Source organism: Argentina silus, assembly GCF_951799395.1.
Source record: "Argentina silus genome assembly, chromosome: 1".
In the NCBI taxonomy this organism is placed as follows: Eukaryota; Metazoa; Chordata; class Actinopteri; order Argentiniformes; family Argentinidae; genus Argentina; species Argentina silus.
The window spans coordinates 1621986-1638483 of NC_139655.1; the positions used below are offsets into that span (position 1 = coordinate 1621986).

At 44.7% G+C, this 16498-nt stretch overlaps 2 protein-coding genes across 3 annotated transcripts in view; both read left to right on the forward strand.

The window, feature by feature from the left end:
• The first annotated feature begins 789 nt into the window (after positions 1–789).
• Positions 790–7174, forward strand: LOC310807913 (E3 ubiquitin-protein ligase TRIM39-like). 2 transcript variants are annotated; one of them, XM_083674569.1, is made up of 7 exons: positions 790–909; positions 1717–2294; positions 2550–2645; positions 3165–3398; positions 3993–4140; positions 5741–5767; positions 6027–7174. In XM_083674569.1, the coding sequence occupies exons 2-7, from the start codon at positions 1719–1721 to the stop codon at positions 6623–6625; spliced, it is 1680 nt and encodes a 559-aa protein (XP_083530695.1). In that variant the 5' UTR covers positions 790–909; positions 1717–1718; the 3' UTR covers positions 6626–7174. The 2 variants fall into 2 exon arrangements, with proteins under 2 accessions (XP_083530695.1, XP_083530696.1); XM_083674570.1 differs by having other exon boundaries at positions 6057–7174.
• A 1406-nt stretch (positions 7175–8580) lies between these two features.
• btr12 (bloodthirsty-related gene family, member 12) overlaps positions 8581–16498 on the forward strand; it is an 8431-nt gene continuing 513 nt past the window's right edge. The window contains 9 exon segments of the mRNA XM_083674537.1: positions 8581–8744; positions 9582–9837; positions 9839–10061; positions 10855–11046; positions 11384–11479; positions 13955–14188; positions 14494–14641; positions 15452–15478; positions 16020–16498. The exon segment at positions 16020–16498 is cut by the window's right edge and continues 513 nt beyond it. Of these exon segments, the coding sequence (XP_083530663.1) occupies positions 8738–8744; positions 9582–9837; positions 9839–10061; positions 10855–11046; positions 11384–11479; positions 13955–14188; positions 14494–14641; positions 15452–15478; positions 16020–16498 (1662 nt within the window). The 5' untranslated portion in view covers positions 8581–8737.

Sequence of the window (16498 nt, forward strand, 5' to 3'; positions counted from 1 at the left end):
CTTCATGTCAAGATGAATTTACTTTAGACACTAGGAGCGTATGCCAACTTGCACGCATTGTAATGGAAAGAAAGGCCTACTCATCACAACTTGAATGCACTTAATCACTTAAAGCCAGGGCCATTTGTAAATATGTTTTTGGATACAGTATATACATGTATGATATACCCATTGATTTGATACCCATTGACACATTTTACTTAGATGCCTCATAAGCTCAACAGTCTTACCCAATCATAACCCAAAATATAAGGCTGTTTTTACAAACAGAAACAGAAACAAACACTATAGCCACACAATATTTGTATTCCAGAATGAAGCTTTAACTGGTAACTGGAACTGACCGTGAAGTCTACCTACCTGTTTCTGAGGCGTGCCGATGACAAAAGGTGGACACAGAATACTGTGACTTTGAGAGAATGAAATTGTAGTTTTCTGCCTGAAAAAAAAACAAGTAACTTCCCCGTCAATCAATTGAACCATACATTTTGCTTATCAAGTAACATGGTCAAGTGCACCTTAAAACGAATTCCTTATTTCAACCATAGCCACCAAACATATTACATTCAAACACATCCTCCCCCTGCCAAGCTGCGGCAAGTGAAGCAAAACAGGGTGGTGTTCAGTGGGCGTAGCACTGCAAAATGTTTTACATTGGAAATTGAGAACCTGGGTTTTTATTGGACAAATCCAGCTATTACCTGTCCTATTGCACCGTTTCAAAACATTTTGTGCTTCCTGAACATGACCCAAAAAGCCATTGGTTCAAACCTTTTTCCACAGGATACACCTGATCCAATCAGAGGTCAGTGCCGAGTGAGCGTCTGATGGAGTATTTGTTACAGGTACAGTGCGGCTTTATACCTGTCAAGACGTGAGTCACCTGGAGAGACACAGACAAATACACAGGTATGGAATTTCCATGTATTATGAAATAATATTAATGCATCTAAAGCTCTAAACAGATTAGAAATGCATCAAGGTATAATTGATGTATTACAATTCTGCACAGTGGACAGTAATATAATTACACAAAATACAACATTATGCACTCCTGTAAATATAGAGGAGGGAATTTATAGCTTGTATGCCTTACCTTGACAACCAGGGAATTGTCTGGTCATTTTTGTTCTTATGCTTTTTTGAGATTTTCTGAATTTATCCGACACCTGAATTAGAGTAGTAGTGCATCTCTTCTTGCTGAGTAAAATGTTCTCTTTGTAAATATGTGTTAAGGCCGACTGGTACAACTGTACTACATTATAGAGATTGTGTATGAGAATAATCAGAATACTGCAGTGGATTTAGCATTGTAAATGGAGAAGGCCAAGTCAGTGGAATTTCCCCAATGCTATTGTGGTTTGCGGTGGTATCATTATTTGCCATCTGGAGGTGACTTACTTAATTTGTTATGTTGCTAAACCTGCTCTAGGAAACACTTGTACAGAGTGTATTGATAGAATCTCATGCCATTTAATGCACGGTTATCTTCTCCTATCAAACTGACTGAGTATGCCAATGTAATTAAACGTCAATTCATGAACAAGCCGGGCTTCGCTCACGTTCCAAAAGATGGGGATGGTATCGGATCGAGAGTACATTCGCGTTTCACCGACTCTCTGGTCAACTTCACCCTCTAAGACTCAACACACGGAAACAGGAAATAACTAAATGCAGTTTGCACAATCGAGTCATTGATTTTGTCTGTATTTTCAGGCATGGCGGCTTCTTCGACCAGCGCCCTGGACGACAGCCGGTTTCAGTGTTCTATCTGCCTGGATGCGTTTGTTGACCCAGTCTCTATACCATGTGGCCACAACTTCTGCAAGCATTGTATTGGGAAATATTGGGACAGCCGTGTTGTTTGTGAATGTCCCATATGTAAGGAGATATTTTACAGAAGACCTGAGCTTCGCATCAACACTGCATACAGAGACATCGTGGATCATTTCAGGAATATGACCGTCAACAAGGAGCGTGCTGCTGCCACTCCTGGGGAGGTGTCCTGTGACGTCTGCATTGGGATGAAGCTCAAGGCCCTGAAGTCCTGCCTGGTGTGTCTGACCTCATACTGTGAGGCTCACCTGGAGCCTCACCAGAGACTCGCCAACTTAAAGATACACAAGCTGATCGACCCCGTGGACAACCTGGGGGACAGGATGTGCCAGAAACACCAGAGGCTCCTGGAGCTGTTCTGTGAGGATGAAGAGATGTGTCTTTGCCAAGTTTGCGCTGAGACGGAGCACAAACTCCACAACACTGTGACTGTGGAAAGAGAGGCAGAAGTGAGGAAGGTACGTTTCTCACATGGTGTTTGAGCACAATGCGAAAGTCTATAGGTCTACATTAGCAGTACAGGACTTTAATGACTGAATAATTTGTAAGATGTCCAAGGACATGACAAACTACAGTACTGCCTGAACACAATACCTCTTAATATAAAAAGTAGATGCATTGACCTGGGGGGAGAGTTAACCTGGTAGTGGTACTACTAAGTTTCTATAATATAGTAGCAAAATAATTATCAGATTTTTTTTTTTCCCCCACAGGCACAGATAAAGGCAACTGAGGCAGAGGTCCAACAAATGATTCAGGGTGGAATGAAGAAGGTCAGGGAGATCAAACGCTCAGTCGAGCTCAGCATTGTGAGTGGTTGCATTAATGAATTAATGAATTAAAATAGTTTAACGCCACGTTTTACACCATGTTTTAGCTTCAATGTTGGCTGTAGGGTTCATTATATTGTATTACTTATTTACATTTACATTTATGGCATTTAGCAGACGCCTTTATCCAAAGCGACTTACAACAAATACATTTGTTTAAGTAAGTGAATCATCTATCCATCAGTCATCATAAGATAAAGTAATCATTGCTCAGACCAGGGGCCATAGGCATCTCATTAGACCACACATTCCTTAGTTTAAGGCTAACAAACTTTTGCAAAACAAGCTTCTGCTCATGAGTGTGGTATCAGGTAATTTCTTGACGATATTTCAGTCTATTTAGGGGACCCACCTAGCTCAAGAGCTCCCCCAGAGGTCGAAAGTTCTATATTAACATATTGATATCCATAATATTCACAACTGCATGTCTATGCCTTGGTGAGTAGACTCTAAGTTGTTTGATTTGGTCTGTATCTCTGTCAATCTTTCCCCTCTCAGAGAAGTGCAGAGAAAGAGGTGGAGGATATCATACAGGTCTTCAACACTCTGATCATGTCCATAAAGAAGACCCAGGCTGAGCTGGTTAATGTGGTCAACGAGAGGCAAAAAGCAGAAGAGGAGAAGGCTGAAGGACTCATGAAAGAGCTGGAGGAGGAGATCACTGAGCTACAGAGGAGGAGCGCTGAGCTGGAGCAGCTCTCACACACTGAGGACCATGTACACCTCCTACAGGTTCAGAATCAGAATCAGAATCAGAATCAGAATTCTTTTATTTGGCCAAGTGTATTTGCACATACAGGAAACTGACTTGGTGAGGTTTGGTTGCATGGGACATAAAAAAACAAGTAGCCTGATGGAAGTTTCATTGGTTGAAGCAGTTTTTGAAGATTGGTTCCCCACAGGTCATAGAACTTAGAGGTCATAGAACTTAGAGGTCGTTAGGTTTGTTGCCCACGAGTATTTGTTCAATTATATTTTAATCTTGCAATCAAACAACAACAAAGCAGTCGGTGACCACCACTTTTTTCTGGTACACAACTGAGGGATTGGGGCTGGAGAAATGTAACCAACTTCAATTAAAAAAAGTAAATGCTGACGCTTTTATCCAAAGCAACTTACTTTGCAGTGAGTACATACATTTTTCAGTATATATGGTCCCAGCGGGAAGTAAACCCCCAACCTAAGCGTTGTTAGTGCCATGCCCTACCAGCTGAGCCACAGAGGACCACAGAGGACCTTTAAGAAGGTCAAAATTTACAGAAGGTACATAATGAAAAGATATTGTCATTCATGTCATCACAGCGATCTTAACCTTCCCTGTTACAGAGATACAGTGAAATCGGCTCCGTTCCAGAAGCTAGGAGCTGGCCCAAGGTCTCGGGAGACAGAAACATACATCTGTGCATGGTAGGAAGACGCATATACACGATTCAAGAATCACTGATTGAGGAGGTGAAGAGGATCGCCCGTTCAGGTATATATATATATATATATATATATATATATATTAAACATTTAATATGTGGATTTGCAATCTCTGAATTATATTTTCAAAATAAGTCTATAGAATATCGACGAAAACATGAATAAATGGGCGAACACTGCAAAAAAACACTTTCCAGACCCAGAAAAAAAAAAGAAAAAAAAAGAAAAGAAATAATAATAATAATAATATATATATATATATATATATATATATATATATATATATATATATATATATATATATATATATATATATAATATAAATATCTATATAAATATCTATATATAAATATATGTATGTGCTTTTATTTCTCAAATGCTAAATGTATGCATGGAAAAGCACAAGTGAAAAAAGGGAAAATCCATTCCGTTGTTACTCACCACTCTAAGTGCTACCGAAAGATAACCTTCTAAGATAACCACATCCATACAATTACATAACCTTCTCAATCACTACGGGTAGAACCACATCCATACAATTACATAACCTTCTCAATCACTACGGGTAGAACCACATCCATACAATTACATAACCTTCTCAATCACTATGGGTAGAACCACATCCATACAATTACATAACCTTCTCAATCACTACGGGTAGAACCACATCCATACAATTACATAACCTTCTCAATCACTACGGGTAGAACCACATCCATACAATTACATAACCTTCTCAATCACTACGGGTAGAACCACATCCATACAATTACATAACCTTCTCAATCACTATGGGTAGAACCACATCCATACAATTACATAACCTTCTCAATCACTACGGGTAGAACCACATCCATACAATTACATAACCTTCTCAATCACTACGGGTAGAACCACATCCATACAATTACATAACCTTCTCAATCACTACGGGTAGAACCACATCCATACAATTACATAACCTTCTCAATCACTACGGGTAGAACCACATCCATACAATTACATAACCTTCTCAATCACTACGGGTAGAACCACATCCATACAATTACATAACCTTCTCAATCACTACGGGTAGAACCACATCCATACAATTACATAACCTTCTCAATCACTACGGGTAGAACCACATCCATACAATTACATAACCTTCTCAATCACTACGGGTAGAACCACATCCATACAATTACATAACCTTCTCAATCACTACGGGTAGAACCACATCCATACAATTACATAACCTTCTCAATCACTATGGGTAGAACCACATCCATACAATTACATAACCTTCTCAATCACTACGGGTAGAAACACATCCATACAATTACATAACCTTCTCAATCACTATGGGTAGAACCGGAGGCCTAAACTCAAGATCCGCCTGCTCAGTTGGAATTATCTCACACATTTCCCGAATGTCAGAGTTATTCGTGTGGATCTTCACTGAGGATTCCGCCCATAGTGATTGATATTAGTATCAAGGTATGTATTAATTTCATGAAGTGTGTAAGTTACAACATATCAATTTTATTTTATTTTTTTTACTTATTCTTTCCACATTATAGACCCACAGTAGAGAAAGGATCTAATTATTAATCTACTGAGAATGTGAGATTCCTCTGATATTAATCTGTTAATATGTTGTTCCTCAGAATTGATGCAGATGCAACAGTATGCAGGTGTGTAATGTTGTCATTCTCACAGAGAAGAAAGCTCTGAATATAAGATATCTATAGTACAGGGGAGGCTGGTGGAGGTAGAAATCAGAGGACGGGCTCATTGTAATTTATGGAATAGATTGAGGAATCCTTCCTTGCATTACAATGAGCCTGTCCTCCGATGCCTGCCTCCACCAGCCTCCCCGGCTACAGTACAGTACACGCGTTGTAGTATACATGCAACACCATTTAAGCTGTAATGCTTCCATTTCTGTTTTAGTGGAGCTGTCCTTCGATCATTACACTGCAGGTCCTTGGGTGATCATCTCCCCTGATGGAAAACAAGTAAAAAAATCTCCAAAGAAGAGGAAGAACATCCCCGATAACGCTGCAAGGTTTACCAACGACGTCTGTGTGCTGGCCAATGAGAGTTTCACCTCAGGGAAGTACTACTGGGAAGTTGGGGTAAAAGATAAATCAAACTGGTTTTTAGGGGTTGCCAAACAGTCCGTGAACAGGAAAGAGGCTATAACAGTTAGCCCAAGCCGTGGTTTCTGGGCCATTAGCAACAATGAGGGCAAAGAGATTGAGGCCTGCACAGACGCCTCTGTTTCTCTCCCCCTCGACGCCTCCCTCAAGGAGGTGGGTGTGTTTGTTGACTATGAGGGTGGGCGGGTCTCGTTTTACAATGTAGAAGGCAAGTCCCACATCTTCTCATTCAACGGCTGCCTTTTCAAGGAGAAAATCTTTCCTATTTTCGCCCCTTGTCAAAGTCACGCTGATAAGAAGGAATGCCTTCCTCTCACTTTATCTCCAGTGCGTGTGTCAAAGAGAAAGAGCATGGTATATGGAAGCAAACACGACCTTTCGTTTGCTTAGTTTAGTGTACTTGACGCAAAGTGTTGTTTACAAGCTACAGCACTGCCTGAACACAATGCTTATTCATGTAAAAAGTAGATGCAGAGGCCCGGGGGGAGAGCTAACCTGGTAATGGTACTACTTGGTTTCCATAGTATAGTATAGTAGCAAAATAATTGTCTGATTTTATTTGACGATGGGGAAAGGTACTTCAGATTTGATTTGATTTTAAATTGAGCCTAGGGATTTCTAAATGTTCTGTTTCTGACTTACTGTTTTCCATACTACATATTCTCTGTACTGTAGACATCCTATATATTCAATGCAGATGTGCTTGCCTAGGCTAATGATCGGCTAGGCTAATGATTGCCTAGGCTAATGATTGCCTAGGCAAAGCACTCAAAAATGATCAAACATATTGTAATTATTATACAAGCCTACAACAGATGATGACAGGAATAGCTTCTTCATCCTCACATGCTTTAATATGTCAGTAGAGTTTGTTTTTATTTCTGTATTTCTGTACATCTCTACATGTCTTGATAAAAACTGACTGGTGCTGTAAGGACATGGGCTGTGTCTCTTCTATTTACCCCTCAGCGTTATAATGGGCCTGTGAAAAGCAGAATTCAAAACATTACCCACACACATTACCACACTACAACATTACCCACACACATTACCACACTACAACATTACCACACTACAACATTACCCACACACATTACCACACTACAACATTACCCACACTACAACATTACCCACACTACAACATTACTCACACTACAACATTACCCACACTACAACATTACTCACACTACAACATTACCCACACTACAACATTACCCACACTACAACATTACCACACTACAACATTACCCACACTACAACATTACTCACACTACAACATTACCCACACTACAACATTACCACACTAAAACATTACCCACACTACAACATTACCACACTACAACATTACCCACACTACAACATTACCACACTACAACATTACCCACACTACAACATTACCCACACACATTACCACACTACAACATTACCACACTACAACATTACCCACACTACAACATTACCCACACACATTACCACACTACAACATTACCACACTAAAACATTACCCACACTACAACATTACCACACTACAACATTACCCACACTACAACATTACCACACTACAACATTACCCACACTACAACATTACCCACACTACAACATTACCACACTACAACATTACCCACACTACAACATTACTCACACTACAACATTACCACACTACAACATTACCCACACTACAACATTACCACACTACAACATTACCACACTACAACATTACCCATTCAGAGCAGATGTTAACCATGCCATTGTGGAGAGAGTGCATGTGGAGAGAGTGCATGTGGAGAGAGTGCATGTGGAGAGAGTGCATGTGGAGAGAGTGCATGTGGAGTCCTGGCCAGTGCTGCAGCTCCAGTCATTGTGGTGTTGAAGTGCCAGCGAGGGAAAGAGAAGGAGGTGAGGCACTCAGTTCCTGCTTCGGACACGCCCACAGAAAGTGAATTGCTGAGTGTAATGAGGGATGAGGGGATGAGGGAGGGGGGGGGATACTGCAGGGTGTGTGTGTGTATTTCTGTGTGTGTCTGTGAGGGGGGAGGGGGGAGGGGGGAGGGGGGGATACTGCAGGGTGTGTGTGTGTATTTCTGTGTGTGTCTGTGAGGGGGGAGGGGGGAGGGGGGGATACTGCAGGGTGTGTGACGTAGAGACAGGGAGGGGCAGAGTTTCACACATTGGCCTTTTCTCAATTGTTAGAATTTCTCCTCTCGGTTCTTACTCAAAACGCATTGGAGGAGAAGTTCTAGGTTCCTCCCCTTAGGTATTTTCCTCCAATCCTCTTTGAGAAGGAAGTGAGCGGAGGACGGAAGAGAGGACGTGACGAATCGAGTTTATAACTATTGAGAAAAGTCCATTACAACCTGTTGTAAGAACTAGACAGAGTGGGACATACAGTACGGGAGGGGACCACAGAAAAGAGCTCTGGTCCACCTGAGGACACAGAAACACAAGGCTGCCTGTCTGTCTGAAGTTCAACATCATCAACACCACACAGAAGAGACACTCAACATGATGAGTAAGTATTTGTTGTACTTTTTTTTAATAAAACCTGACAATTTCAGGAACTATTGACAAATATGTTACCGGGCTGATTGAAAGTTTCTTTTATGTGAGTTTTTTTTTTTTTTAAGCCTAAGAGAAAATACTGAGGCTGACAATGCTGATCTAGCAGACCAAGAGGTTACGTCTGGACATCGGTGGCCACTTATACGTTCTCATACTTGTACTTCACACGTGTATGAGAATGGCGACATTTTATTGGAGCGATAAGTAAAACTGACAATGAGTTGATTTTGTAATAAAAGTAAGTGAATTGTTCACAGTAACAGTCACTAGCAAGGGGCATTGTAGTGTACAATTACTACCACGGAAAAAAAGAAAAGGGTTGTTTATTTTCAAATGTCCATACAGTGAAGCACCAGGGCGAGTGGTGTCTTGTGTTATCTTTTAAACACAGAGCAGAGCAGGTGGATTACACACGATCCTGCACTTCAACATTCCTCAGATAGCTTTGCAGCCGCCTCAGGAAAACAGTATTTTAAACCTATTTCCTGATGAGAGTGAGCGAACACTGTGTTGGTGTTTTGAGTACGAGAGTACGAGAGTACGTAGAAGAGACACACATTCCGAGATTGTACCCCACTCTCCCTCCCCCCTGTCCCCCGTGCTCTCCCTCTAGAAAATGAAAGACATACGATAGATTTTCTCTCTCTCTCTCTTTGACTCCCTTCCTCTATAAGGTGTGAGCTCCCTCGAGGAGCCCCCCCCTTTCCACTCTGACTCCCACATTCTCTCTCTCTCTCTCTCGCTCACCCAGCCTCTCTCTCTCTCTCTCCCTCCCTCTGCGATGCAGGCGTGAGTTCTCCGGGAGGTCGGACCCTCTCGGAGGAGCAGTTTATGTGCTCCATCTGCCTGGAGCTGTTTGTGGAGCCAGTCTCCACCCCCTGCGGACACAGCTTCTGCCAGGCCTGCCTGCAGGGCTACTGGGACCACAGCAAAAAGTTCACCTGCCCCATGTGCAAGAAGAGCTACGCCAAGAGGCCAGAGCTCAGCGTCAACCGTGTCCTGGCCGAGATCTCCTCCCAGTTCCAGGGGCTTGTGGTCGGGGGGGGGTCGTCAGGCGGTGGGGGTGGGGGGGGGCGGGGGTGGGACCGCCACCCAGGGTCCGCAGGCGGGGCTTGGGGACTCGGCGGGGGCTGCTGAGGGAGGAGAGTACGCCCGGGCGGGCGAGGTGCCATGTGACGCCTGCCTCGGGAAGAAGATGAGGGCGAAGAAGTCATGTCTGAGTTGTTGTGGGTCGTTCTGTGAGACCCACCTGAGGCACCACAAAAAGGTGAGGTTGTCTTCCTCTGCCATGTCACCTTGAGTAATAAAGGCAATAAAGGTCGGGTGGGAATGTGACTGGTACTTTGGGTAGTTCAGCAGAGTCTCTTTGAGTCAATGCATATTCCGTATACAGACTAAACAAATCCAAATGTCAAATTCTTCTAGCATTGTGACTGCCAATGGCCCCTGGTCCTAGCATTGTTTACTTTTTCTTATGATGACTGATGGATAGATGATTCACTGACTTAAACAAATGTATTTGTTGTAAGTCGCTTTGGATAAAGGCGTCTTCTAAATGCCATAAATGGAAATGGAAATGTCAGCAACAGGATGCTTAATCAATCAATCAATCAATCAATCAATCAGTCGCCTATTTCTGATGAGGGTTTTTCCATTGACTGTTGTGATACAGTATATGGTTGTCTCTCCTACCCAAGATGAATGCATTTATTGTACAGTACGTTGTTCTGGATAAGAACGTTGGCTAAAATATAAGACATCAAATACCTCCAGAGCAGGCAGTGGTGGGAGGGGCCTATACGGCTCTGTCAGAGGGCCCGGCAGAGGGCTTTTAACAGAACATCTCTCTCTCTTTAACAGAACCTCTCTCTCACCGTAGGCTGGTGGAGGTAATGTAAATGGAGGTAGAAATCGGTTTTCTACCTCCACTAGCCTCCCCTGGTCTCTCTGTTAAGAACGTCTGCTAGTACATAGACATATCGTATAAGAATATCAAGACATATAGAGAGTTGTCAAGATGTCAAATCAAACCTGTGCTTTCTCAATGCGATCTTCTCCAGGTGAAGTCCCTGACGTCCCACCGTTTGATCGAGCCCACCCTGCACCTGGAGGAGAAGGTCTGTAAGAAGCATGAGCGCCTCCTGGAGGGCTACTGCCGCAACGACCACGCCTGCGTCTGCATCGCCTGCGTAGACAGTGCACACAAGACCCACGAGATCGTCTCCATCGACCGCGAGTGGAAAAAGAAGATGGTGAGTTTGGGGGGACAGAGAGAGAGAGAGAGAGAGAGAGAGAGGGGAGGGACAGAGGGTGAGGGAGAGTGGGGGGGGAGGGACAGAGGGTGAGGAAGAGAGAGGGGGGAGAGAGGGTGAGGGAGAGAGAGAGAGAGAGAGAGAGAGAGAGAGAGAGAGGTGTCTCAGAGTAGGAGTGCTGATCTAGGACCTGTCCATATAATCTTATTCATTTTGATCTAAAAAAGCTAAACAAAATCGTTTCCATTTTTTTCCATCGTAAATTCAAATCATCTCCTTAAGAGAGCTGAATGAACCTCCTGTTTAATGGCCATGGATCTGTTCTTTCCTCACACAGAGTAATTTAGGGAAGAGAAGGTCGGAGCTCAAACACCTGATCAAGGAGAGGGCCAAGAAGCTGGAGGAGATCAAACAGTCCATCAGAGTCATCAAGGTGAGTCCCCCTATTAGGGTGATGTCATCAAAATGCGCCATATTTGTTCATATGCATGTTGTTGTTGGTGCGGTGAACTGGAGAGCTTTTTGTTTGGTTGGAATACAAGTACTAGTACTCTGCTCACACAGCTTAATGTTTACTACACTCCAGCTACCCCTGTCCCTTTGCCTTCAAACCAAATCAAATCAAACTTTATTTAAAGCACATTTCAGACACAGACACAATACAATGCGCTTCACAGGAAGAACAAAAGAAAAAAAACCAGCAAAAAAACAAAACAAAACAGTGGCAGGTGTCCCAGGGTCCTTACAATGCAGCGCCATCGAACACATTCCTCTATTGTTTTGCTGTGTGTTCGGGCTCTGATCCACACCAGACTAACCGGTGTGGCCAGGGCAAACATTTACCTGCATTCTCACACCCTCCTCCACCTACAAACCTCCTGGAAATTCCCCTTCGGATAAATAGGCTGAAGCAGAATGGAAGTATGAAACTTGAAACGAGTCTATGCACCCGTGCCCTTGTTTTCCTGGGAAATACGATACAGATACACAGATGGTATGATTTCCAGTAGTGCTTATGTAGTAAGGGTTTTTTGAGGTCGCTTAGCTACGCTCTGCGATCAGTTTTCTGGTCAGGTATTGACTGTAAATAGAGGGCAGTGCGACTGTGGCTGCCTTGAGCCGTGTTTAAAAATACAATGAGGATAAAGTTACAGAGGGAGAGGATATCTTGGTGGGTGGCTCTCTGACTCTTGCCACCATGCTGAGTCAGGAGAGAGGGAGGGAGAGAGAGAGAGAGAGAGAGAGAGAAAGAGAGAAGGAGGGAGAGAAAGAGGGAAAAAGAGAGAGAGGAGGGAGAGAGAGAGGGAAAGAGGGAGAGAGAGAGAGAGAGGGAAAGAGGGAGAGAAGGAGGGAGAGAGAGAGGGAAAGAGGGAGAGAGAGAGATAATCTACAGTATGTCTTTGATGTTTAATCCTCTCTAAGACAACAACCTCAGGGTTCGGAGAAGTTTGTGTATGAGTAATACTTTACTTATTTTCGGAGATCCTTATATAATTGATATATATGTACATATAATAACCCCCCCCCCCCCACCCACCTCCCCCTCTCTGTTTCATGATACGCACCTGTGACGTGTGACTAAAGGACTAAACTTCCCCTGTTTGTTCCAGCTCAAGCAGGTGTATATTTGCCTGTAGGCAGAGGGAGGGCAGTCAGACTCGTTACTCCAGTTGTGGTGGTGACAAGCACTTCCCTGGGGCAGACAGGAAACATCCCACGCATGAAGGCTTTGATAGCTGGACAGTTAAGAAGGAGAATAACTTTAAGGCTTAAGGGTTGTGGAGTGTAACTTTATTGTCCATTGATAGCTGGACAGTTAGGGGGGGAGTGTAACTTTATTGTCCATTGATAGCTGGACAGTTAGGGGGGGAGTGTAACTTTATTGTCCATTGATAGGTGGACAGTTAGGGGGGGGAGTGTAACTTTATTGTCCATTGATAGGTGGACAGTTAGGGGGGGAGTGTAACTTTATTGTCCATTGATAGCTGGACAGTTAGGAGGGGGGAGTGTAACTTTATTGTCCATTGATAGCTGGACAGTTAGGGGGGGGAGTGTAACTTTATTGTCCATTGACAGGTGGACAGTTAGGGGGGGAGTGTAACTTTATTGTCCTGAAGTGTGTAGTGTCTCAAGGGCACAAGGCAGTAGAGGGTCTGAAACCAGCATCCCTCTAGTTGATACAATAGTTCTTTGATGCTGCATGCATGCATGCGTACATGCGTGCGTGTGTGTGTGTGTGTGTGCGTCTGCGCCTGCGTCTGTGTGTCTGCACCTGTGTCTGTGTGTCTGCATCTGCGTCTGTGTGTCTGCGTCTGTGTCTGCGTCTGTGTGTCTGCGTCTGTGTGTCTGTGTCTGCGTCTGTGTGTCTGCATCTGCGTCTGTGTGTCTGCGTCTGCGTGTCTGCATCTGCATCTGTGTGTCTGCGTCTGTGTGTCTGCATCTGCGTCTGTATGTCTGCGTCTGTGTGTCTGCATCTGCGTCTGTGTGTCTGCGTCTGCGTGTCTGCATCTGCATCTGTGTGTCTGTATCTGTGTGTCTGTATCTGTGTGTCTGTGTGTCTGTATCTGTGTGTCTGTGTGTCTGTATCTGTGTGTCTGTGTGTCTGTATCTGTGTGTCTGTATCTGTGTGTCTGTGTGTCTGTGTGTCTGTATCTGTGTGTCTGTGTGTCTGTATCTGTGTGTCTGTGTCTGTGTGTCTGTATCTGTGTGTCTGTATCTGTGTCTGTGTGTCTGTATCTGTGTGTCTGTGTGTCTGTGTGTCTGTATCTGTGTGTCTGTATCTGTGTGTCTGTGTGTCTGTATCTGTGTGTCTGTGTGTCTGTATCTGTGTGTCTGTGTCCGCATCCGCGCTAACGTCCGTTTTACAGCACACACACAACCACCTCTCCCCTCGTCTCCCCGTGTGCAGAGCAGTGCCCAGAAGGAGCTGGAGGACTGCTGGCAGGTGTACGGAGAGCTGCAGAGGCTGGTGGAGCACAGCCAGGCGGAGCTGGTGGAGGTGATCGCGGCGAGGCAGCGTGAGGCTGAAAGGCATGCCCAGGAGCTGGCCCGGGGCCTGGAGAACGAGCTCAACCAGCTCAGGAAGAAGAGCAGTGAGCTGGAGGCCCTCACGCAGACCCAGGACAAGGTGGTCTTCCTCCAGGTACAGTACACACGTTGACAGTCTGTGTCGTTTCGTTACCCGTGGAAACACAGACAGATCAGACTGACGGACGGACGGACGGAGCGGTGCGACGCACTCACACACACACACACACACACAGACAGACACACACACACACACACACACACACACACACACACACACACACAGACAGACACACTTAAGCACACATGCACGCATGCACGCACGCACGCACTCACACACACACACACACACACACACACACACACACACACACACACACACACAGCAAACTTACACCATCTCCTGGTCCCCCTCTGCAGAATCTGCCCAACCTGCCTCACCCTCCGGAGCCAACTGATTGGTCAGGAGTGAGCGTAAATACTGACCTATACCTGGGCACCATCCGCACCACTGTCAGCAGTCTCATTGACAAGTTCCAGGAGGAGCTCAAGAGGCTTTATGGAAAAGGTATAGCTTTTTAAAAAACTGTTCAATGTAACACTGAATGAAAATTAAATGAAAATCGGGACATCCTTGTGTTTGTTACCAATGGTGCTGTTGCCATACAACACCATTGACATAATGGTGTAGCGTGTCTGAAGGTGACTCTCATTGACAAGTTCCAGGAAGAGCTCAAGAGGCTTTACGGAAAAGGTATAGCTTTAAAAAAAAAAAAAAAAAAAAAAAAACTGTTCAATGTAACACTGATTTATGAAATTAAAATCGGGACGTCATTGTGTTTGTTACCAATGGTGCTGTTGCCATACAACACTATTGACATAATGGTGTAACGTGTCTGAAGGTCAAGGGCCCTGAATGCAGCATTCACCTACGGTGCACAATCTGCCTTTATCGCACTCACTTCATCACTTCCCGCGCGTGACCTCACTTCCCGGGCCAGGATCCTATGGGAGTCATCTAGATCTAGGTCAATAGACTGGCACCTGTAAATAGAGTCTGAGTCATGTCAGCGGGCAGATGGAGAGTCGAGCTAGATGCCAGAGTTCAGCCATCTGGCATTGATGAGATGGCAACAACGGAGGACTGACAGCGCCACGTGTCTCTGTCTCTTGGGCGGACCGCAGAATTAGCACGCTGTGTTTACCTGTCACCGTGTGCCTGGTTTGACTTCGACTCTCCCTCCCTCTTAGTGCTCCTGTCAGTGATAAAGATCTGTTCAGTTCGGGTTAGAGTTGAATCTCACTCTCTGTTTTATTTCACCCTCTGCTTGTCTCTCTGTTTGTCTCTCTCTCTCTCTCTCTCTGTCTATTCCAACAGAGCTCAGGAAGGTGCAGAACTATGCAAGTGAGTATGACTGCTCCCTTTTCTCTTCAAAAGGGTTTTGGGAATTCAACTGTGTATATACTTTAAATGTGCCCACTTTGCGGTGTGTTTGGATTGAGTGTGTTGTCAGTCATTTGAGGGAAACAGTCAGGCAGGTTGTGTGTTGCTTCTCTATTGGTTTCTGATAGTGGTTACAGTATGCTGTGCACCATATGGGGGCAGCACTGGGTCATCACAAAGTCTTTGGTCGATGATGGAATAATCATTCACTGCTAGGGAATAATTCAAGCAAGACTGTCCTCAATAGAATAACACCGATCTTCACGTTCTCAAGAGAACTCACATTGTTCTAAATCTAATTCACATGGTTCTAAATAGAACACATTGCTCTAAATCTAATTTGCATTGTTCCAAATTGAACTCTATTTGTTCTAAATAGACCTAATTTTGTTCTAAATAGACCTAATTTTGTTCTAAATAGACCTGACATTGTTCCAAATAGAACTATCTCTGTTCCGAATGCTGTAGAATTAACCAGGCTCTCTGTGGTCTGTCCGTCCAGGTGAGGTGTACCTGGACCCAAGCACGGCTCAGAAGAACCTGGTCGTGTCTGAGGACGGCCGCCAGGTAAGGTTCGAGGAACGGAAGCACAACCAGTCTGAGTCTCCTCGCCGCTTCAGCCCTGCCCTGTTCATCCTGGGCCGTGAAGGCCTGTCCTCCGGTCGCCACTACTGGGAGGTGGAGGTGGGACGCAAGACGGCCTGGACCCTGGGCGTGGCCCGGGGCTCCGCCCGCCGGAAGGGCGAGATCAAGCTGTGCCCTGAGGGTGGCTACTGGTGCCTGTGGCTGAAGAGTGGAGAGGTCAAGGCCCTGGCTTCGACTCGACTGCCCCTCCAGCTGGCCTCCCACCTCAACAAGGTGGGCATCTTCCTGGATTACGAGGGCGGCCAGGTGTCGTTCTACGACGTGAAGGGGCACATGCACCTGTTTACGTTTGTGGATACCTTCAGCGAGAGCCTGTACCCCATCTTCAGCCCTTGC